General features: G+C 46.2%; 1 protein-coding gene across 3 annotated transcripts in view; it reads left to right on the forward strand.

Moving 5' to 3' along the window:
- LOC144949219 (atrial natriuretic peptide receptor 1-like) overlaps nt 1-23,354 on the forward strand; it is a 92,452-nt gene that overhangs the window by 17,987 nt on the left and 51,111 nt on the right. For all 3 annotated transcript variants that reach the window (XR_013640257.1, XM_078879107.1, XM_078879106.1), the window contains exons 2-5: nt 11,486-11,682; nt 15,899-16,012; nt 16,523-16,658; nt 19,237-19,331. Coding sequence is in view for 2 of the 3 variants with exons in the window: in XM_078879107.1 (XP_078735233.1) it covers nt 11,486-11,682; nt 15,899-16,012; nt 16,523-16,658; nt 19,237-19,331 (542 nt within the window). In the remaining variant the exon portion in view is untranslated. The remainder of the gene's footprint in view (nt 1-11,485; nt 11,683-15,898; nt 16,013-16,522; nt 16,659-19,236; nt 19,332-23,354) is intronic.

Consider the following 23,354-nt stretch of genomic DNA (forward strand, 5'->3'; position numbering starts at 1 on the left):
TTTTAAGCGGCTCAGATGGATCACCCATCACCAGCATCCCATCTGGATGCGTACACTTTGCGGGTAGATAACTTGGACAATCTCTATAGGACCCTGCCAGGGATGGTCCAGCTTAGCTGACATGCCCATCCGGACCTGAGGACAGTGTAACCAGGCCCGATCCCCCTGATCGAAAGGCAATGCCGCTGTTTTTTTTTGTTGCATGCGTTCATTCGCTGATTGCAATCTGCCAGACTCCGCTATAGCGACTTCACGAGCTTTTGCAGCCTTTCTTGTGGTAGCCTGAGGGAGGCTGGCCACGAAACCGATTTTGCAGGGAGAGCCACCAGTTGATCTTCAATAGGCGGCTCTGGGTCCCTCCCGTACATCAAAAACAAGGGGGAAAGCTTGGTCGATGCGTGTGGCATTCTACGGTATGCCCCTAGGACCCCTGGGATGTGTAAGTCCCAGTCTGTCTGATCATCCGTGACAACATGGCACAACATTGCGGACAGCGTGCGGTTAAGCCATTCCACTTGTCATTCACACTGAGGGTGGTACGGTAAAGTTCCAATTTTCTTAGTGCCCATGATGTCACAGACATCGTGCAACAGTTTAGCAGAACAATGTTGACCCTGGTCTGTGAGAAGTTTCTCTGGGGGGGGCGGGGGGGCTTTGTTCAATACATACCCATGGAGAAAGGCCTCTGCTATAGTCACAACCATCTGATCCGGTAGTGGCCATGCGACGTGTCAACGAGTGCAATACTCCATCCTATCAAACAAATATGTATTTCTTCTTGATGTTATAGGGAATGGACCCAGGATATCCAATTCCATCCGCTCATTGACCCTTGATACTGCGATCGACTGCAAGGGAGGCTGTATGGGTTGGAAAGGTTTCCTTTTTGTACAATCTTGGCAACGATTTACCAACTCTCGCACATCGTCAGCAATGTTTTACGGTGGCCCAAGTGCATAAGTTGTTCAGAATGCACTTCTAATAACAACGGCTGTTGTAGGGGGTGGATATCACCAGGCAACGGCACTACATTCTAGTGTCCCACCTCATCAGAAGGCCTCGCCATTTTACAAATGGCGCCCCTGCTTGGCAATTTTTAGCTGCTTGTGCAGCGGACTCCAGTGAGTCATCATCTTCCTGTAGTCGGATCCATTCAGTCCTTATCAGCCCGAGATCATGATCTACAGGCGGTACATCATTTTCATATGTTCCTGCATTTATTGACATTGCCTGTCCCGGTGAGTCAGGGAGGGTCGGTTTACACCGGGCAGCTCCCATTGTACATGTACACGAGTGTTTGCACGGTAACTTTGATAATGTGTCGGCATTACAATGACGGGTACCCTTCCTGTGTGTGACATTGTAAAAGTATTCCTGGAGTTTTTCAATCCACCTCGCCGTCTGTCCTGAAGGTTGATCCATTCTTAGCGAGAATTTTAATGTCGCATGATCGGTCCGCACAGTAAACCGGCGGCCGTATAGGTAGGGCCAAAACAACGTGACACATCTTACCACTGCCAGGAGTTCTCTATGAGTCACACAGTAGCGTTGTTCTGCAGTGGAAAGCACGCGACTCCCGTACGTAATTACCGCTTCCATGTTCCCTTGTATTTGTGACAACGCAGCACCTATACGGACATCACGAGCATCAGTATCTATAACGAACGGTAGTGAAACATCCATATATTGCAAGTGCGGGAGCATTAGTCAACCTTGAATGAAGTGCTTGGAAGGTCAATTCTTCTTTCTTCCCGACCGGAATCGCACGCCTTTTGATGTGAGGGCGTCCAATGGTTTGCTACGATAGCGAACCGGGGTACAAATATGCGATAGTACCAAACAAATCCTAGGAATCATCACACTTCCTATACCGAAGTGGGTGTCAGCCAAATCTCTATGGCAGACGTTTTCTCAAGGTCTGTTGCTACCACCTTGCCGCTGACCACATGTCCAAATATTTAATAGAACTTTACAAAATTACATTTTGATGGTTTCAGTTTCAGTCTAGCAGCTGGCTCCTTTAAGAAAACTTGTCGTTATCTCACCAGGTGTTCTCAAACGACCTAATAAATGCAATGACATCATCTAAACATATCTCATATCTCTCATTGTAGGCCCGACAGTCCTGGCTTCATGAGGCGTTGGAATGTTGCCAGTGCAGTAAGCAATCCCATTGGGAGGCAATTAAATTGAAACAATCCCTGCGGTGTCTGAAAAGACGTCTTTAATTTGGATTCATCATCCTGCCAATGTGTCCAGTGAGTCATCAATACACTTCAGGGGATACACGTCCGCTATCGTAACTTTATTTAGTCGCAACTACTTCAACCTCCTGTATTACACTTGCTGGGGAAATCTGGGCTATTACTGTCCCATCTTGCAGTGCAATTGCCCGCTCTGATGTGTTTAAAACTTGTATACACAATCGTTGGTTCGGTCTTAAAAGGTGTCCGCCGCTGCTAATGAATGCCGACTCATCGTTGGTCCCAGTGGTGACACTATAGTCAGCGCATCCCCGCATTAGGTAATTAATGGCGATGCAATATAGCAAAGGGACCAACACCTGTGCTAGCGGCGGAATCGTCATCGACTCCCCCACCAGGGCGTGTACTCTGGCGGCCTTCCCTGTCTCCTTGTCAGGTTGCACAAAATATATCCGTCCTCTCGACGGCGTCTCTATACAGCCATGGTCCATTGGTATTTTAATGGTTAGCTAACTTAAATAATCGGTTCCCAATAAGCATGATACTGCTTGGGACGAAGATTCCAATACAGGGCCCGATAAACACATTTCTCCTATGCAGATTCCGTTTTTACTTTACCGACAATTCCCAAGCTACTGCCGTTTGCCGCGACAAATTTACTGTAAACCGGTTCTAGGCAACGTTTAGCTGTAGGTAACATATTGAGCACAAGTGTGTAAATGATGGTGACTGATGCTCCCGTGTCCACCAACACCCTAACAGGATTTCCCCTTATCGCTCCTGATAGAGCCAATGTGCTCTGCCGCCTGAGCCTCTAAGAGAAGTGCCTTCATGTGGCTAATGCATCATAATGGCTTGCAGGTTTCTTTCAAAGTGGGCAAATTACTCCCGCAGTAACACAATACACCGGGATGTTCCACTGAAGAGGAGCCATCTGTCCATCGGAAAACATTTTAATCGAGGAAGCTGTTGGTTAGAGCGGAAATTAACAATTTAGAATAGCGCCAAAGGCAGTGCTGTGTGTGAATCTGGGATTTGGTTTCGTCGCGTTTCTTTTGAGGCCCCTAACCCTTTTCATACCTGATGACTACGCACCGTTGATATCTATCCGCCCCCTTAATGTAAATACGAAAACACCAATAAAGGATGCATTTTAAAACTTGCAAATCATTCACAAATGTGTAAAATAAACAAACAAAACACGTCTCTCTTCCCATATCCGGCCCTCTGCACAAAACCAAAACAAAGTTTTTGTTTCCATATCCCATCAACCACACACGGACCTCCAAGAATGCACAATGTCCTCGATTGTCAAACATAAATGACTTTTTTTATTACCAATAAGCACATGATTAATTTATATTGCAAACAATCAACGTATACATTATTTTATATTGCCAAGAATAAAACTTATGATTTATAACTTACTTGAAAATTTGCAACAAAGTAAAACACATTTTATTTCTAGAAAATTATTGAAAATGCTGTCGATAATTGGTACATTAACACGGTTTTGTAATATGTTGTCAAACATAAAACACATACAAAGAATCAAACTGAGCAACAACTATGTCATAGAAGATGTGGGATTAATGAATACAGAAGTCTGACGACTTTTTTAGCATCGCTCTAACTTTTCAATTTGTGCTCCTATTAATGTAATTCTTTCGCCAGAATATTAAATCAAAGATAATATACCAATCACAATACATATTATCTCGGCGTTTTACTCGTACATAAAAAAGCTGATCAAACGAACTATATTTTATTTGACAAAATAAGGCCCACTGAGCTATATAGCTCTTTTTCAGAAACGACCTGGCCTCAAATGATAGCTCAAGGAAGTGGCTAATCACGTGGAAATGTATAATATCCAAATACTGTAAACGCATGTTTCCAAGTGTGGAGGGAAAACCCGGAGGACCCAGAGAAAAATCTACGTGACCACGGGGAGAGAGACATGCAAACTCCAAATATACAGGCATCAGGGTCAGGATGGAACCCACGACCTCCTGGATACCAGGTAAGGTAGTTAACATCTCGCCACCGTGGCACCCCTAATGTTAGTGGTTGTGCTTGGAGTACAGGACGGTTGTGGGAAGAGCATGACCAATGACAGCTGTCTCTTAGCTTTTGTTGCAGAGCCATGGGTTCTCGATAAGTACAGTATACATATAGATGAAACGTCGATTAGTTTACGTGTAGAGACAGCTATGGGAAGGTGGCGTATTGTCTGCTTAATGATACTATTATTATTGTCTGCTTATTGTTTTGTTCTTTGCTCCACAATGACACTAGCAATACATTTGTGACCGGATCATAAGACTCACCCCCCGTGTCTTTTGCCCTAAAATACAGGGAGTTGGGTGGTGGGGTGGGAGACGTGCCGTCTTATAATGCGGAGGATGCGGTAAATGGTTGTTTTCTGAAGCGCTGCATCCTCCCAAGCTCGCGTGTGTGTTTGTGTTTACATTGTGCTTGGGTCACCACTTTCCCGCTCCTCCCTGGAGGACCGTGGTTTGCAGAGTGAGATCCCTAGCGAAAAGCCAACAGCCCCGCTCACTGGACCCAATCAGAAACAAAAGCAAAAGACATTTCCACCGCGTAGTATTTTGGCGAGCGTGGACTGTGTTAACGGCAATATGTCTTTAATAAAGCCAGCGTCCAAGCTGAATACAGTTTAAAACTCCCCCAAAGATTACGCACGAGGGTTCATAGGAATGCAGTGCAGTGGCATTGAATAAGTCGCTCCACAGTCTGTACCGTGTGTGGTTACATCTGGGGTGGTGCGCACAGCTCCTAGTTACTCATCTCACTCTGCATGATACAATTATAAGCAGAGAGCAGTCAAGTTGATTGATGATCCAGCACTCACTGATTCACTCCAGTAAATCGCTCACTCACTGGGCGGTCAATTTCCCCCTTAGCACTCTTATATCGCTGCTACCATGGTTGCTGTTCCCGTGAACGTCACTCGTTGATTCCTCCACCCATGTTGAGGACTTATTGGTCTACCAAACTGTTTCGTCTCATCCATAACACTGTGTTCAACCACTGTACACATGCAGTCACTCACTCATTCACACATTCACCCACCCATTCGCCACACTACAGGTCACCTCACTTCTCTTCCTGCTTCTTCTCTCGCACCGCTCCACTTTGGAATTCCCTGCCATCATCTCCTTTCCCAAATGTTTATATGGTCTTTGTCAATTCAATGAACAGATTAACTCGTATCTCTTCCACCTTCCATTGTGCTGTTTGTTGCTGGCCGCTTGGTGTGTTGCGCTTTTTGCTCAACAACAGAGACACAAAAACCCCCCAGTGTATTCGAGTGCGTGCATGTATGTATGTAGAACTTCTTTTGCACCGTATGTAGCCAACCGTGCTAATTGGAGGTGCGGGAGAAGGACAACAATCTAAACACAAAAATCAGTTGAAAAGGAATTTGTTTTCAATCGAGATTTAAAGTGCATAGCATCATTGGCTTCTTAATAGCACAATGATTTGCAATTCAGCAGCATTCGGCCTCACACGCAAAAATAAATTGTTTGGTGGAATAATGATCAGTGTGAGCACTGAGTGACGGCTTTTACAACAAAAAGGTAAAGAAGTCACACTAAGATGACTCTTGCTCTACTGAATGCTGCGCCGCAGCTGGAAAAAAACGAGATAGCAATTTCACGTTTTGTTTGTTATGATGTCATCAACAGGGCCATGAAACAGACAGCGAGAGGAAGTGTTGTGCTTTATCGAATTTGAAAGCCATCTAGGACCCGTTTGTATTAGAGAGGAAGGAGCCTTGCCTGTGAACATTTGGCAGTGTGCCCGGCATTAGTTTAAGCAAGCCGGACTCTGCTGATGAGACGTTGAATGTTGAAACCGGTCCGGAGATTTGCTTGTTTTGAACAAATGCTTCTGAAATTAGGCAGTCCCAGAATGAATTCTGTGTGGCCAATGGGATGTGTGAAATAAATAAGTTCATATTTTCTTTGTGTGGCAGGACAGTTATGTGAAGGAGGCATATTTACTGCTTATTTATTTCCTAGTACAGGATTTTAAAGTAACTTTTAAAGGTAGCATGTATAGATTCAGCTGGAATGGGCGAACATTACACACCCTTGTGAATGCTCCTCCGATTTAGAAGCAAACAAACGTGAGACACTTTAATTGGGTTTAATTCATTATTTATCATTCCTCTGTCGTGCAGCGAACCAGGTAACCTAAGTTGAATTACCGGCCATGGCAAACATGGCCAATTAGCACTGTTGGCTACGTACGATGCGAAAGAAGTTCAACATACATACATATAGAACATCGGCGGTTAGCGGCGATATCTGACACGGTGCTGGTGCACCACGACCAGTGCGCCGACCCGTACCGACTGGCTGCACGGCGACGTCTCTCGTCAAACCACTCTCAAGATGAACACGCGGCCGCGGGGAGGCCTTCATGCAGCAGTGGATCGAGAAAGGGCGCGATAAACTATTACTATACCTTTGTGATTCCATCTAATTATGACATTCGTATGGTCTTGGGTTATTGAATGCATCACCAAATAGAGGCATTAATCGGAGATGTGTTTGTTTTTGGGTGGGGGTAGGGCTGGGGTTACGCGGCGGTGTTGTAATCAACGACGTCATGGTTTTCATAACCCAACACAACCCCAATGATGAGTGATGGGTTTTAATTTAATAAATAAATAGACCGTCCAGAAAATAAACGCGTGCAAGCCACCAGCTGGATCGCTGAGGTCCGCAAATGCGCATTTCTGGCCGTGTGTTTTTTACCCGAATAAGTGCAAAGAAAAAAAATGAAACTCTTGGCCCGACGTGTTTTGTTTCCGTTTTAACTTCAGTGTACCAGTCCAGTTGTGCCCCTTGGTGAAGGCGATGAACGCTGCTCAACCATGCTCGCTGTTTAGTCTCATTCGCCCACTCGGTGTGGAGACGAGGGCACATTTTTGGAGAGCGCACGCACGATTGTTCCTTGTATGCCTCATTTAACGCCGTGCATCAATGTTTGCAGTGCTGCTTGTCGTAATGGTAGGCACGCTGGCACTGGCTTGCAATCCCATTCCATCTCTGGGGGGTGGCGATTGGTTTTCTGGAATAGTTTAGGTCGGGGATGCGTTCCTGAAAGGTGCGATGACGAATATCGAAACGACGTAAATCAAAGCGATGTTTCCACACGAGTCAAACAAACGCAACGGAGGGTATGGTGAAAGCGATGTGAACGCGCGCATCTTAATCCTACGTGTACTCACAACGTGACATTAAGCAATTTTAAATCTAGATTGAAAACTCGTTTCTTTAGAACTGCTTTAAATGTTCAGTTTGTTGTCCTTGTCCCGCGAAAGAAGTTCAACATACATAAATACATTTATTAAATTACTAGTGCACTGCAGTAAACTTAAACACAAAATATACAGGGTACAACAAGATAAAGTACACTATGAATAGCCAAAATACATAAATCATGTATTGTACTCTGCAATACAGTAATTTTTTTACGCGCGACGCAAAGTCGTTCGTGTACAGGGCAGGTGGTGGCGGAGGCGAAGGCTGAGAGGCGGCAGACACGAGAAAGGACGGACGGTGCCGTGAGCGACGTAAGTGTGGGGCTGAGGCGACTCTAATCAGGGCGCGGTGCCAGAGGCGTAGCTAGGGGGGGGGCAGGGGGGTACATATGTCCCCGGGCGCCAAGGTAAAGGGGCGCCAAAATGAGGCTTACAACGTTACATTATAACTTATTGCGGCGGGCGCGGCAGCCTGAAACGGCTGCACAAATATACACCTCAACCTAAAAGTTTATATATCCCGCCACACACAGCCGACATGTCATGTAATTACATTTTGGTATGTGATTAAACGGGGGGGAGCGCCAATTTTATAGTTCGTCCCCGGGCGCAAATTATCCTAGCTACGCCACTGGGCGGTGCTACTAAAGTGACGACGTATTTGTGACACGACGTGAAAGGAGGAAACGTAAATCGGGGTATTGCTGTGCCTGAAACTCTTCCTGCTGACTTTTGTCCACCTCAGCGGAATTGATGGGTTCACAACAGTTAGTCAGTCACCAAGTCGCGCGTGTGGTGGGGTAAACTGTGGGTATTCTCACCTCTTTAAAGAAGGTCTGGCCAGCGTGGACGAGCAGTGAAAAAATGCCCACTCGAGAGGCGCTCTGTCTAGTGGAAGGCCTCTTCTGCCAGCAGTGGCATGAGCAAGAAATTGCAGTAATGCACCTTTACCTGTCAATGTTTGGTCAACGGGGACTTGCAAATCGGCCTTTAAATGCAGCAGCTGTTTCCATCCTTGGCTCCGTGACGCGATGATTAGTCCATTTGAAATTTGTTGAGAAGGTTGGTGCCAACTCCCGCATTAGCGAGCATCTCCTTGTAATCAGATTGTTGGCAAAGTCGTGCCTATAACTCCATTGCCGCCGGGGGCGAGTCGCCAAAGTGATGCGTTCCGCTCGTTTCATCACGATGTTGATCACACCCTCACAGTATGCCATTGTCCGCAATGCATGCAGGCCTTTCAATAGACACCGCCATCAAGCGTCATTGGCAGCCATTGTCTATCCACTGCTGAAGGTTGAAGGCCGACACTAAAACTGCAGTGTTGTGATTCCACAATCCATAAATTTTCACATGATCATAAGCTACTTCGTTTAGCTATCATTTGTGGCCAGGTCGCTTCCGAAAAAGAAGCTTATCGCTCAGTGGGCTTTACCTGGTAAAAAAAAATATTATAAGAAAGATTTTTGAATATTTTCATATTGGTCGTGAAAGTCGGTGTGAAAAAAATTGTTCAGGTAATTTTTTGGTGATTTTCTTACCTTTCCTATACTTTGCACTGCGATCTTGTTTTTGTATTGTTTGTTGTTGTAGCTTTCTGACCGGCTCCTACTGTACATCTGTTAAAATCAGATTCAGAGGTTCACGGTTCGAATCCAGCAGTCGCCCTGATTAACATTTAGAATCAACATCACACGTTTAAAGTATTTGGCTGCTATACAATTCCACACTATAATCCACTTCATTGAGATATCATCTGTGGCCAGGTCGCTTCTGAAAAAGAGCTACAAAGCTCAGTGAACCTTGCCTGATAAAATAAAAACGATCTTTTTTACAGTTTTAGTTTATAATACTTCGGTGTGTGATAACGGAAATAATACTACATGCCATCTGCTTCACAGTGTAAGATCAAATATTCGCAAGAGTAGGCCCGGGTCTGCCGAAGTCAAATTCTAAAATCACTAAAATGGGATAATGCACACATAGCAGCAATCATTACCTCCTACTGCCAGATTAATGTCCCAGGTTATTCTGGCAAATGAGACTATCCTGGTCTCCAATGTTTTCACCTAGTTAAACAAAGTAAACTTGAACTTCTGTCAGTCAACTTCCAAGCGTGCATCTCTCCGCGCGTGCTTGCATAATTTTCTAATTGTGTTTGACTTCCTTCTTTGCGAGCGTTTCTGAACCGTCCTGCACAGCTGGCAATGCGCACTGGTTGAAAACGTGTTCTTCAGTTAAAATTCTATTTCGTGATGAAAGTAACTTTTTCAAAAGCAGTCCTTCCTATTCTTTGTTTCCTCTTTATTTAATCAGATCAGTCTGATACTCCCCGCCCCATAAAGTATACATCTTCATAAATCAACTATGGGAAGACTCACCCCAGTCATATTAATGTGGAATTTCCACCACCGGCATCTGCAGGGCTGTAAATTGGAGATAAGCACCAATGCCTCAATGCATATTTGAGCAGCAGGGAAATCACTCTGCCTTGAATCATCAATTTATTATTTTCATAAGAACGAAGACAGTATGTGTATGTCCAAGTAGAGCTGCTGCCTATAACAACAACCTGTTGCCCGGGATTTTGAGTCATCCATGCTGAGCTCCCTATATCTAAATCTGCAATATGCACCCAGCCCAATTGCCTGTGACAAATTCATTCCAAAGGATTTGGTCATAGGGCAATTGGGCTAAGCGATGGGCAGCATTGGGCGGTGTGGTAAATTCCGTTCTTGATTTGAAGCTTTCGTGACTGCAGGAATCCATACTCTTTGGTTCTTTCGGTAAAGTCACGCAGAAAAATAATAATAGATAACAACGTTTCGATCGCCACACAAGCGATCGTCCTCCTGAGGAGACGGACATTGAGCACATCAACGTGGCGCCATAGAAGCACACTACAACAACGAAATTCATACTCTTTGGTTCTTCCTCCTGAGGACGATTGCTTGTGTGGCGATCGAAACGTCGTGATCTATTATTATTTTTCTACGTGACTTTACTGAAAGAACCAAAGAGTATGAATTCCGTTGTTGTAGTGTGCTTCTATGGCGCCACGTTTATATGCTCAATGCCCGTCTCCAACTCGCACTGACCAGCACGGTGAAATATGTTAAAATGACCCCCATGACCCACGTGGCATTGAGGGAAGCCCTGATCATTCAGCGGGATACACACTGGGAGAAGGGATGTGCGTGTACTCTTACACGGTATGTATTGCACATACGGTACTCACTGGCACCTTACGAGTCGTGAGCACAATACTTACGAGAGCTCTACAGATGCTAAAACACTCTGTGCAGACTGTTATGCGCGTACACAAAGCACGCACTAAGAGCTCCACTTACGACGCACACGTCTATTGTTCATGGGGGGGAGGGGGGCACCTTGGCTGCATACATCTCCTTAATGCCCCGTAGAGAAATATGCACAACAAAGGAAATCAGAAGTCTGTACGTGTGCAATGAGAACGGCCACGGTAGTGTCACGGTTACCGCGCTGCGCTACGAACCCGGCGACCCGGATTCGATTCTCGCTCACAGCCAACACGAGTGAAAATTGTCTGCATCGGTCCTGGACCTCCCCTAGGTCGACTGAGTACCCGGTGCAGTGTGTGAACATCGCCACTCGGGCGACAAAGGCGGCCAGGTGTGGTGCTGGCCACCCACCCCCTCGTGTGCCGTGCCTTCATAGGGTTCTCGGAGTTTCACAACGTCTGTGTGCAATCCACACAAATCCTCACCCTCACAGTGCCGGATTCAAGGCCACGTGCATAGCCACCATCGCCCAGCTAAAAAAACAACAACGGCACTTTCCTGCGAAACTGCCAAAGACTGCATCTGTGAAAGGCAAGTCCTACTTTTGCGACAGCAATAGGAATGGCGCGAATACCAAAGTGAGCTCAATTCCCAACGTTATTCCGTGCCAGCTGCTGCTACGGACAGTTGTTTCACGCGGGCCCCCCGTCGTGTCGTTGCAGTGATCTACTTCTCCTGCAGGGCGGACGACTTCCGGCGCCTGATGATCCATGCGCTCTACGTGGGCCTCTCCCTCGACAACTACGCCTTCATCTACGTGGACCTCTATGGCGAGAGCCTGGTGGGGGCCCAGGGCATGCCACGACCCCCCTGGCACCGCGGCGACGCCAACGACCCCGTCGCCAAAAAGGCCTACCAGGTGCACGCCATCGCTTCTCTCTGCGGCGGGGACCCTTGGGGACCCTCTGGGCCCTCCGCAGCACTCTCTTTGCATCCTGCAATGCACCCTCTTGCCAGCGATGTGGAGGGTTTCGTGTGGATCACACAGAGATGTTGTGAAAAAGAATAACTTCCCCTGTGGGCATCGAATGAGGTGCTAGATGATAGATCACTTTTACAAAAAATAAAATTACATTTGCATGGCGTTTGCTTCGGTGCTGCGGCAACCCAAAGAGTCGTACATCACAATCGTAAACGTTCGAATCGGCACCCTCAGTGGCAGCTGTCCCTGTGTGGGGCAAGGTGACTTGGTAGCACCTGGCCTGCAAACTGGGATCAGTCTGCCAGTAGGGGACGATAATTGCAATGTGATCTAGCCGAGGGGACCCCTAGTAGCAGCTGCCCCTGCGTGACACAATGTGACTCAGCACGTGGCCTGCAAGCGGCTATCAGTCTGCCAGTAGGGGGTGACCATTGCTATTCTTTGGAATTCATTTTCCGGCAAATCGATTGTTTATGCACACAAAGAACCAAACACATTTTTATACCAACGTTATTCGAGTGATTCAACTCTTGGGAGAGTGGTGACGCAGCTATCCTGGCGCATTGTGCGGATGTCACTGTGTGGTGCTGGCCCTAGAGGGGCACGGCGTGCGATGTACTTGCATCGCGGACATCACGTATGTAGCGACATCGTGAATGTTGCTGTGTAATGCGGCTCTAGCGAGGCACGGCGTGCGATGCATCACCATCGCGGACACCCCGTAGGTGGGTGTAGTACCAGCCCCAGAGGGGGCTCGGTGAGCGCTGGGATAGCGCAGTGGCACCACGCTGACTCCTACAGGAGGGAGTGTGAGAGTGTCAGCCATGGGATGAGGTTACCCTAGGCCAGGGGTCGGCAACCTACGGCTCCGGAGCCGCATGCGGCTCTTTACGGGCTGCTTCTTGACGATATGTACGTATGTACAGTATGTACTCAGATGCATTGCGGCTCTTGAAATACTGAATTTTGTACCGAATTGGAAAGAAATGGCTCTTCTTGTTATTTTGGTTGCCGACCCCTGCCCTAGGCCATGGCACTCTGGTTGACCCTGGAAGGCACGTGACCGGTAAGATCTACACAGGGGCCCCAGGTGGGGGCTAGGGGGTGGTCACGTGTCAGGGTGAGATCCTACGGGAAGGGTCCAGAAACGACAAGAGGTTTCTCGAAGGTGGTCGTGGCCAAGGGCGGGGCCAGCCACGACCTGGAGCATATAAACTGGGTCCCCACAGGGACCGGGGCTCTGCGTTGTTGCCGTCATTTGAAGATCTACGATCTACGTTCTACGTCCAAGAAAAAGTCACTAACACGTGGACGAGGACCCAAGTCAGGGTCCTGTCCGTTGCAGCTACTCCCAGTAACTAGCGTAGTTAGCCTGGTGGCCCACCACCATAGGTTATCTGGAAAAGGGGCAGTAACCCCTTTGTGTTAATGTGTTGGTGTCAATAAATGTGTTTCCTCCAAAGAGTACGTCTGCGATTCAGTTGAATCCACTACGGTGGTATCTGAACCCGGTCCTGGGGCCCCCACCTGAGTTGACCGCTGTACGATCGAGGAAGATGCATAGAGCTTCTGTATGCCCATTTAAAACGGGTCGTCGGAAAACAAAACAAATTCTCATTAGGCCACAAGGTGCTAAGTGCGGTGTTCAAACACTTATTATTCACTCCATCTCTCTGGCCTCTTTGTTTATGTGCCATGAATAAGGGCCATAGCCCAAAATGTCACCAGATTATATTTTTTTCTTTTCAGGCCACAGGGTTATAATTGACGAATGTCATATTCTTTGGGTCTTTCGGTAAAGTCACGTAGATAGGTTCAACAAAAAAAAAAACTACGACGTTTCGATCACAACACAAGCAGTCACGAAAGCCTTATGTCAAGATTGATTAATGTGTTGAGCATTTTCTTGGTTCTTTCGGTAAAGTCACGTAGAAGGGAAGTAATAAAATAATAAAAATAAAACATAATAAAATAATTCTCACGACGTTTCGGCCACAACGCAAGCAGCCGTCCTCAGGTGAAGCCAGGTCTGTCGAGGCGACAGCGTCTGAATGAAACAGCACACGTGCTTGGAGCATATATATAAGCTGGGTTGGGAGGGGGGGGGAAAGGGCGTATTATTATGTTTTATTTTTATTATTTTATTACTTCCCTTCTACGTGACTTTACCGAAAGAACCAAGAAGATGAATCCCTGCAGTCACGAAAGCTTTAAATCGAAGTATTGAGCATTGTTGTTAAGTGTGCTTGTGCAGCATTGCCAACACAGCAGCAGCAGTAGGACCGTCGCCAAATCATAAGTCCTACGAGGAAGAGGGTGGAACTGCTCGATCCAGTTGCTGAAGAAGAATTTACAACCACGTGGAGTGAAACGGTGGACATCAATAACACGCGCTACAACCCGAAAATGCATCGGGAAGCTCTGCAGCACAACCGCGAACATCTCCGCGGTTGTGTATTAATAACACGGTAATAATAATACCGTGATAGAGTATGTATTGCTTAGTCTGGACTCAGCGAGGAATTTTGCAGCTGCTGGGGATTAAAATTGCAGGGTGGTCGTGCTTTCTGTTCGGAGAGTCCATTATCAGCAGGGAATCAGAAGGGATGAACCGCTTTTTGGATTACGAGCGTGAATTTCCCATCTCCTTTCAACCGGGGAGCGCATTGAAGGTTTGAGAAATCAGCTCTGCAATGGCCTTCTCTCTCCGAGGGCACCGCGATGGCGACATGTTAACTACATCGCCTGGTAAACAGGAGGTCGTGGGTTTGTTCCCGACCCTGACACCTGTATATTTGGAGTTTGCATGTTCTCCCCGTGGTAGCATGGATTTTTTCTCCAGGTCCTGCGGTTTTCCCTCCACATTTAGAATCAAAATGCATGTAGAGTATTTGGCTGCTATAATTTTCCTCATGATGATAAGCCATTTCGTTGAGCTATTATTTGTGGTCTGTCGCTTCTGAAAAAGCTATATAACTCAATGGACCTTAACTGGAAAAATATAAATTGTTTAGTTTCAGTTTAAATTGTTGGCGGAAGGGCCTCAACGAGAGGGAGCACTATAGAGGCCCACCCGAAGGGTATTTTTAAAAATTGTTTTTGGCCTATTCCTCGTTGGTCAGACGTCTTGGAAGAGGAGGAAATACCCACGCTTTACCCCACCACACGTCCTACCGATGAACTGTGGAGAACCCGTTTTGACTGCTGCTGAGTGAATACAGTTCAATGGGGGGGGGCACAGTGGCCACTCCAAATATTTAGGCAGTTTTTGTGTTGTGACTCCATAGAATAAGTCCAATGTTACAAGAACAAAACAGTATCCGCGAATCTGTGAATTAAGCTCATGATGTAATCATACAATGTAAAAACATTTCAACTGGGCCTGAGAGAGGGCTCGGCCATGAGTGCTCACTTTGCACTTTGATCGTAGAAAAAATAGTAATAATCGGGTGGAATATAAATCTATAAATTTGCAGCAAGGCCGCCAGAGAGGTTAGACGCTGTTGCAAGTCTGGCCGAGCTTAGGATAGTGCGACCGTCATCGTGGCCAGAGATGAGGGCTCCCGAATTCCCCGTGCGAGAATTACACAGTCGGCAGGTCACGTGTGGTCGTGGTGGGGTCAAGTGTGGGTCTCCCACCTCCGTCAGTTGTCGCCGCGGTGGCGAAACGTTCACTCCCTCGCCTGGTATGCAGGAAGTTGTGGGTTCGATCCCGACCCTAACACCTCCCAGTGATCGCGTGGATTGTTCTCTGTCTTCTCCCGTTTTTCCCTCCGCATTTAGAATCAACATACATTTTGAGCATTTGGCTGCATGTGATAAGCAACTTTGTTGAGCTATCATTTGTGGCCATGTCGCTTCTGACAATAAGCTATATTGCTCAGTGGACCTTGCCTGATAGAATACATTTTTTTTTATTGTTGAGCTTTTCTTCAAGGACGTACTGGCTGGCGATGAAGAGTAAACCATTAATACTCAATAGATGGAACTCCCACGAGTGGAGACCCCTTCTGCTGGCATTGGCCTGAGCGAGAAATTGCAGGGCTGCGTCATGAAGTCCACATCACCTTTGATCCTGCGCCCGAGAAAATCGATATATCTATTGACGAATCGTAGACATTGTTACCCCCCTCCCTCTGTCGTGCATCCGCAGTCCGTTCTGATCATCACCTACAAGCAACCAGAGGGCGCTGAGTACAGGACATTCATCGAGGAGCTGAAGAGGCGAGCACCGGAGCAGTATAACTTCACAGCTAGCGACTCGCTGGTAAGCGTGGCTCTCTGGCCAGTGATGGCAGCTGTCTTTTCACGGGTTCTCTCGCCATTTTGACAAGGACGACAAACTAAACACAAAAAGCAGTTTTAAAGAAATTAGTTTTCAAGGAGAAACGGCGCATGCCTTTTCTCGCTCTGAGTTTAGAGGACTCGACAGCCTATTTTACTCACGTGCCTCGGTTAATACAAGCTCCCGGGGCGTAAACACTGCGACTCGACTTGATTGCTTAATCCAACGCGAAGACTAATATCGCCGGCCATTATAAACTCACGAAACTCACTGGCCGTTTCATAAATGGCAAAGTAACATTGTACATATTCATCCTAGGAAACCATATCTTGGCATGTTTATTTCAGGTATCTTTACGTGCATGTATTTTTGTGTAAAATTATGCAAAAAAAATAAACCCGTCTGTTTTTAAATCGACTATGCCTCTATTTCGGGTCTCGCTCATTTCTGCCAAAGCGCACACTCCTTTGATTTCTATATTTACCGTTTCAGAAAAACATCATTCCTGCTGGCTTCTACGATGGGATTCTGCTCTACGCGTTGGCTCTTAATGACACCCTCACCGCAGGAAGGCTGCTCAAAGACGGAGTGGTGCTCAAGCGATACATGTGGAACCGAACATTTCAAGGTGCGGTGTGTGCGGCGTGCGCGGTGTGCGCGGCGCATGACCAGAGTGCCGAGCGATTCGCCATCTCCATTTTCGTGCCAATGGTATGGCAAAAAATAGGTGAGCGACGAGGCTCGGGTTGGGAGCATTAAAGGGATGGCAGTTTTGTGTTCTACGTTCAAAGCTAAAGCTCTGCCATGTATGAATGTCTTTGGTTGCATTTAGTTTGTTGTCCTTCCCCCGGCACCTCCAATCAGCATGGTTGGCTATGGACGGTTTGAAAGGAGTTCAACGTATGTATGTTCAACGTAAGTATGTATTTTAAACTTCTTTTGCACCGTACATAGCTAAGTGAGCTAATTAGAGGTGCGGGGGGAACGACAAAAAACTAAACTCAAAAATCAGTTCTAAATAAATTAGTTTTCAACTTATATTTAAAAGTGCATAGCTCCAGTGGCTTCCTAATATTGGATTGAAGAGCGTTTTAGACGGCCGCAGAAGCGCATCGGAAAGCACACAATGCAGTGACCATCTTTGTTCGATGGTTAGCCAAAAAAACGCTGCGAGGATGACGGGAGTTTGCATGTTGGTTTATGCTCCTTGACGACATCGGGAAGGTATTGAGGTTCATTTGTGGCAAGCAGTCTGCGTGTAATGAGTGCGACCTTATCAGGCATCCATTGGGAATAGAAGGTGCCGGTGCATGAAATTTGCCGGTCATCTGAAAGTTTCCGTCTATGATAGATGCCGGTTAATAGAGCATTCTGGACGGTAAAGTGCTCGATAACAGAGCTCTTGCTGTATAAAGCTAAAGGTGCAGGCCTAGATGGAGCTCCAGAGAGCCCCTGTCGAAGATGTTTTGGCCAACTCTTCCACGCTGGTCAGACATATCGGAAGAGGTGAGAGCACCCACGCTTTACCGCACCCCGCGCGACCTACCGAATGAGTAACTGCGGTTTTATACCCATCTACATTGCGGGGTGGATTGAGGCGGTGGGGGAAGAGGGGAGTTTAAGGAAATCACTCCTATTGGGTCAACTGCCGTGCGGCGAGGAAATTGAATCAAACTGGTAACCTCTGGATCGCGAGGCCGTCGTGCTGCTGACCATTGCACCGCCTCAATCCAGCCAGCAGTGTACATTTTCACAGCTGTAATTTGGGTTTACGGTGACAAATGGGATTTGAGCTATGTTGGTGATTTTGGCCAACGGCGGTGTTGAATTACAATTCATGATGCAAAATCTACACTGACGAATACTTTTATTTGGGGGGCTTCCTGTGCACACGCCGAGTTCCGCTCGGCTCCTTTGCGTACTTAACGGCATTTTAACCTTTTGTCTGGCGGCCTCATTTCACAAGTGCAAGCTGCTTTAGTTCTGAAGTGAAATTAAACATGCTAAAGCACGGCTGCAATTGAACGGTTACAATGATGCACAAATCAACAGGCCACTGAATGCCAAAACCAAATCAAATTCCATGAGAGCTGAAACTCACCAAATAATTTAAACTATTAAAATACTGTACATTGTGGGAGTAACTGATAAACTAACCAGACTTTTGTAAAAACAAAACATCCGAGTCAGATTTGGTACGGTGCATAAAATACAGAAACTAATATCTGGTACTAAATATGTATTGCCGAAACTATCAACAGAAGGTGTGTACCGGATTAATTGCACTTGTGTCAAATGATATTTTGGGCAGACAGAACGAATGACGGGCATGAGACTAAAAGAACACCAAAGCAATATTGAATACTCCCAAATACAAATGTCAGTAGTGGCAGAACACACGTGCCAACAAGGACGCTCGATTGAATTTGATGTTGAAGTTCTGTGCAAAACTAGTTACTACTGGCCAAGACTAATTAGATAATCTATTGGAATTGAGAGAAATCTACAGGCTTAGTGCTGCTTGGAAGCGAATAATAAAATAACACATTGTTAAATGCCTATACAGGCCACCATACGCCAATGGGGAGTACGCAGACACGACGACGGGAGGTACAAGAGCCGAGTGCATGCTTCACCTTCATGCACAATGACGTTGATTACCATGAATAAGGCAACCGGCAATAGACACACATTGTAATTTATATGCATTCCCTTCACACGTGAAGAGCTCACAAGTTATGTCATCCCTCTATTTAAGGAACGAAACAGGATTTCTCCACAAATTTGGCTGTACGCTTGATGCTAGTTGTAATTAGTGGTGAAACGTCGTACTCGGATTGTAAATGTTGTGGATTTGCTCTCCAACACACCGGTGTGCTGTACTAGTAACGAATTGGCACGTTCTGTTTACGTGACAAATCTTACTAAATTGGCTGAATTGGCTGTGTCGGGTGGTGGCGGGTTTAACGACACATTTATATTTATGCGATCCAACCAAAAAAACCTATATTATGGATGATATTGGCTGCAAAAGCCTACGTGTTAAACTGCTTTAGTTCGACTATGGCAATTGCAGGGTCGCACCTTTGCCTGTATCTTTTAGTCAGTACGATCAGCTTAACGGCGTGTGCCCTGTGTGCGTTGCGCCTGCAGTGGTGCTAAGCGCAGCGAGTGGTGTACTTTGTACGTGGTGTACCCGTGCTCAGGTGTCATAGGAAGAGTCACAATCGATGCCAATGGAGACAGGGAAGTTGATTTCTCCATCTGGGACATGACGGACCCAGAGGCGGGCCAGTTCAAGGTAAGAGAGGCCACTTTAAAATCAAATATTCTATACAGATCTAAGGACAGACTCATGCACCCCCCCCCCCCCACTTGCCATAGAAACGTGACATTCTCAACACTGGCTCAATGGTGTCGAGGGAAGATGAGCAACGATGCCTGAAATCTCGCTCGAGTCGGAGACCCCTTTTGCTTTTGGATTATTATTTTTTTTCAAATGGTTCAATTAACTTGGGGTTGTCTTGCTGCTTCACTTGATGACATTGTGTGGCCTTATAAGGAAACAATATATAATAGGTGACGTTTTGGGAAATTGCCCTTCTTTATAGCACATAAATCAAGTGCTGTGTAGAAGGGTCATGCTGAAGGGCCATAAATCATATGCTATGATGAAGGACCACAGCCCGAAACGTCGCATATTATATATTCTTCCTTTTAAGGTCGCACAATGTTGTGATTGACGAATGTGATGAATTTCCTTTTGTTAATTATGCTTGTCCACCACTGCCAATGCAGCAGCATAACCAAATATGTTTTTCATTTGGGTTCAGTCAGTGAGAGACTTGACCCATATACCCATTTGGAACACAGAAAACTAGAGCATGTGTGTCGCTGGTATTTTATAAAACAGACACCAGTGAGCTCATTACACGTCGTTTCATATAGTTTTGTTTACAACACTTCATTTTCATGGGGCGACGATGCGGTGGTCAGAGCGTTGCACTACAAACCTAGAAACCCGAGTTTGATTCTTGGCCACAACTTTTGGCCTCCACGCTTTCACCTACCCGCACTAGACCAGCACGGTAAAATATGCTCTAACAACCCCAATGATTGACACGGTGTGGGGAGGCCTTCATCTAGCAAGGGATTGATAAAACTCAGTACAAGTATGACAATGTACAAAATATCCTATATCTAAATACTTTCATCGAAACATGTATGTTCAATTATCACAATGAAATGCTTAAATACTGTAAGACGGTCACTGCATCGGCACTTTAAGATGCCCTTCTGCAGCCATCTGGAACGCTATTCCTTCTGATATTAGAAAGCCGCTGGAGCTATGCACTTTTAAATCTAAATGTATTTATTTTTTCAAACTGAGTTTTGCGTTTAGTTTGTTGTCCTTCCCCTGCACCTCTGTTTAGCACGGTTGGCTACGTACGGCGCAAAATAAGTTCAACATACATACAAATGGACCGTGACCAAATCGCCTTGAATGCGCCCGATCTCATCAGATCTCTCTCAGTGGCGAGATGTTATCTACCTCACCTGGTATAAAGGAGGCCGTGGGTTCGATCCTGACCCTGGCGCCTGTATATTTGGAGTTTGAATGTTCTCCCGTGGTCGTGTGGATTTTTCTCAGGATCCTCCGGTTTTTCCCTACACATTTAGAATCAACATTTGTTTAGAGTATTTGGCTGCTATACAGTTCCAAATGATAAGCCACTTCGTTGAGCTATCATTTGTGGCCAGGTCATTTCTGAAAGAGAGCTATATAGCTCAGTGAGCCTTACCTGGTAAAATAAAAGAAAGTTTATCGTTTACGATGGCGACGTGGCCCAGCGGTGGGACGTTAGCCACTTGTTTATGTTGCAGAGGTTTGCGGTTCGACTCCAGTGGAAGCCCTGGTTATCGCTGCGGCAGTGTTTGCATTGACCTTAAAAATAATAACCACGCACCATTTGCTTCACTCACCATGGTGGACGGCGAATGTCCTGCGACGTCATTCGTAAAAGTAGGCCATTGTGCGCTGGCACCGCGGTCCAAATGTGCCGAAAGATAACGCAATTGGGATTACTCATAGCAATCATCGCACCCCCAGATCCTGCAGTTTGTCCACCTGGCTTCACCCCTGCCACGGCGGCAGTGGGCCTTGCTGGACACAGGGCAAGGTCTAATTGCAGCCAGCCTCCACCATTGTAGTCTTCATGACAATCCGCACTGCAGCTGTGGCTCTGTACAAACAGTGCCGCGTGTTATTAATAATTGTCCACTGAATTCAAGGGACCTCTATGGGAACTACATACAGCCACGCACATGCTGACATAATGAATTGCCCTCTTCCAACTGAGAAAATTTTCCAGTGCGCCTCCTGAAAATGTGTCTTGAGACTCAGCTCGGCTTTCCTTGTTAAACAAATATGAAAGGCTCCTTTTGTTACATTCATTGTGCATTCATGGCAAATGTACGGGCACTTGTTAAACAAAACATTTGTAAAATGTACAAATGAAAATTCTTCACGTTAACAAAAACAACTACCGATATTTCGTTAATAAATATTGGCCGAGTAGAGGTTTCATTTTCAGGGTGATGCTACGTGTTTATTTAGGCCAGAGCCGGATCAAAGAAAGAATGAGTGTTATGAGAGTGGAGGGGTGGGGGTTGGGGGGAGGCGTGGGGATAAAGAGTATGTCAAGTAACGTACATGAGAAAAAACAGATATCCAGTCCTTGTCAGTTCAACATAGAAATTAAACATACATACGTACTATAATCATGTTTCGAACTGCTTTTGTCTTTAGTATGTTGTTCTCCCCCGCACCTTTAATTAGCACGGTTTGCTAAGTATGGTGCGAAAGAAGTTCAACATAGATGCATACAGTTGCCAGGCTCGTATCCTCGCCATACGTTTGGGGCCACGCCAATTGGCAATGCATGGCATTATATCCCAGTTGTCTCTGTGTTTACTTTAAAACATTTTGTCTACGTGCAATGTTCAGAAAAAGTGGTCATCAAAGAATGTAAATGCCCTGGTGTCTCCCTGGGTGCCTCTTCTCTGCACGGCAGAGCCTGGCTGGCTTCACATGCACCGAGCCAGGCTGCCGCTGTAAATCATCGGACGATAAACTCCCCTTCACTCTGTCTCTCCGCACGGCCTTCCGTGGGAGTCGTGTCATTTCGGTAGCATCGATTTAATGCAAGCAAGCTCTGGCCCAGTTTCGACCTTCAGTGTCTCATCAGCAGAGTGAGGCTCGCTCTAATCAATGGTGGTGAACTGCCGGTCTTATAGTCAAGGACCCCTCCTCCCCTTATGATGTGGGGTCTCGGTTCAATGCAAAAAATATTTTACAATACACAACTCAATAATAATTTGCGTCATTGTGAAGAATATAAATAACATTAAATACTTAAATTTGTAAATCTAATTCTCAACAGGCCTCCATAGTGTAAAGTGCAGTCTCCAACTCACATTGTCCAGTCTCTTTCTGCTCCCTGTACGCATGCACTATGAAGGGAAATTGCCTAAATGTCGCCTGTTATAGTTTTTTTTTCGTTTTAAGGCCGCGCAGTGCTATCGACGAACACGTTGAGTTTGTTAATTGTGCACGCACACGGCTGCCAACGCAGAACCAGGAACTGTATCACCAAATAAATAAATCGATTAAGACTTTTCAACAATTAAACATACATAACAGTGAGAGCTTGGAGCGCACAAATGTAAAATCGCGTGTATGATTCACGGATAATGTACTGCGTCCGTTTAAAACTTTTAATTTCGCCTGATCAGCTCGTAAGACGACAGGCGTCACCTCATTTTGAACACTGCTCACACACCGAGCTCTGTCACCATTCTATGTCCAAAGACATACAGCCCGCATCGCCTTAACAGACTGTTGGGCAAAGTGATGTTAGCAAGTAGAACCTGTGAAGGCCGACACAGCACACGAATGAGTGGGTGGTCAGCACCATGCCTTTGCCTCCCCGGTGTCGATGTTTACAACATAGCACCAATAACTAATTTGAGACTGAATCGACCTAGGGTAGGGTCTGATAACTGTCACTGATATTGGTGGCCGTAAGTGGGAATCGCGCCATTACGAACCCTGGTCTGCCAGGTCCGTCGACCGCTATGCCGGACGACATGGGGGACACTCTACCGCACACGCAGAACGCGAATGCCACGAACGTCGCCACGCGCGGGAGTCGAAGCTACGAGAAATGTGAATGCCTCATGGGGCAGACCGCAGGGATCTCGGAAACGGCGTGCGTCGTGCCATTTAGAAATGCATTAGGCGGCACTTACCGGAAATGCACTC

The sequence above is a fragment of the Lampetra fluviatilis genome, chromosome 53, assembly GCF_964198595.1.
Source record: "Lampetra fluviatilis chromosome 53, kcLamFluv1.1, whole genome shotgun sequence".
In the NCBI taxonomy this organism is placed as follows: Eukaryota; Metazoa; Chordata; class Hyperoartia; order Petromyzontiformes; family Petromyzontidae; genus Lampetra; species Lampetra fluviatilis.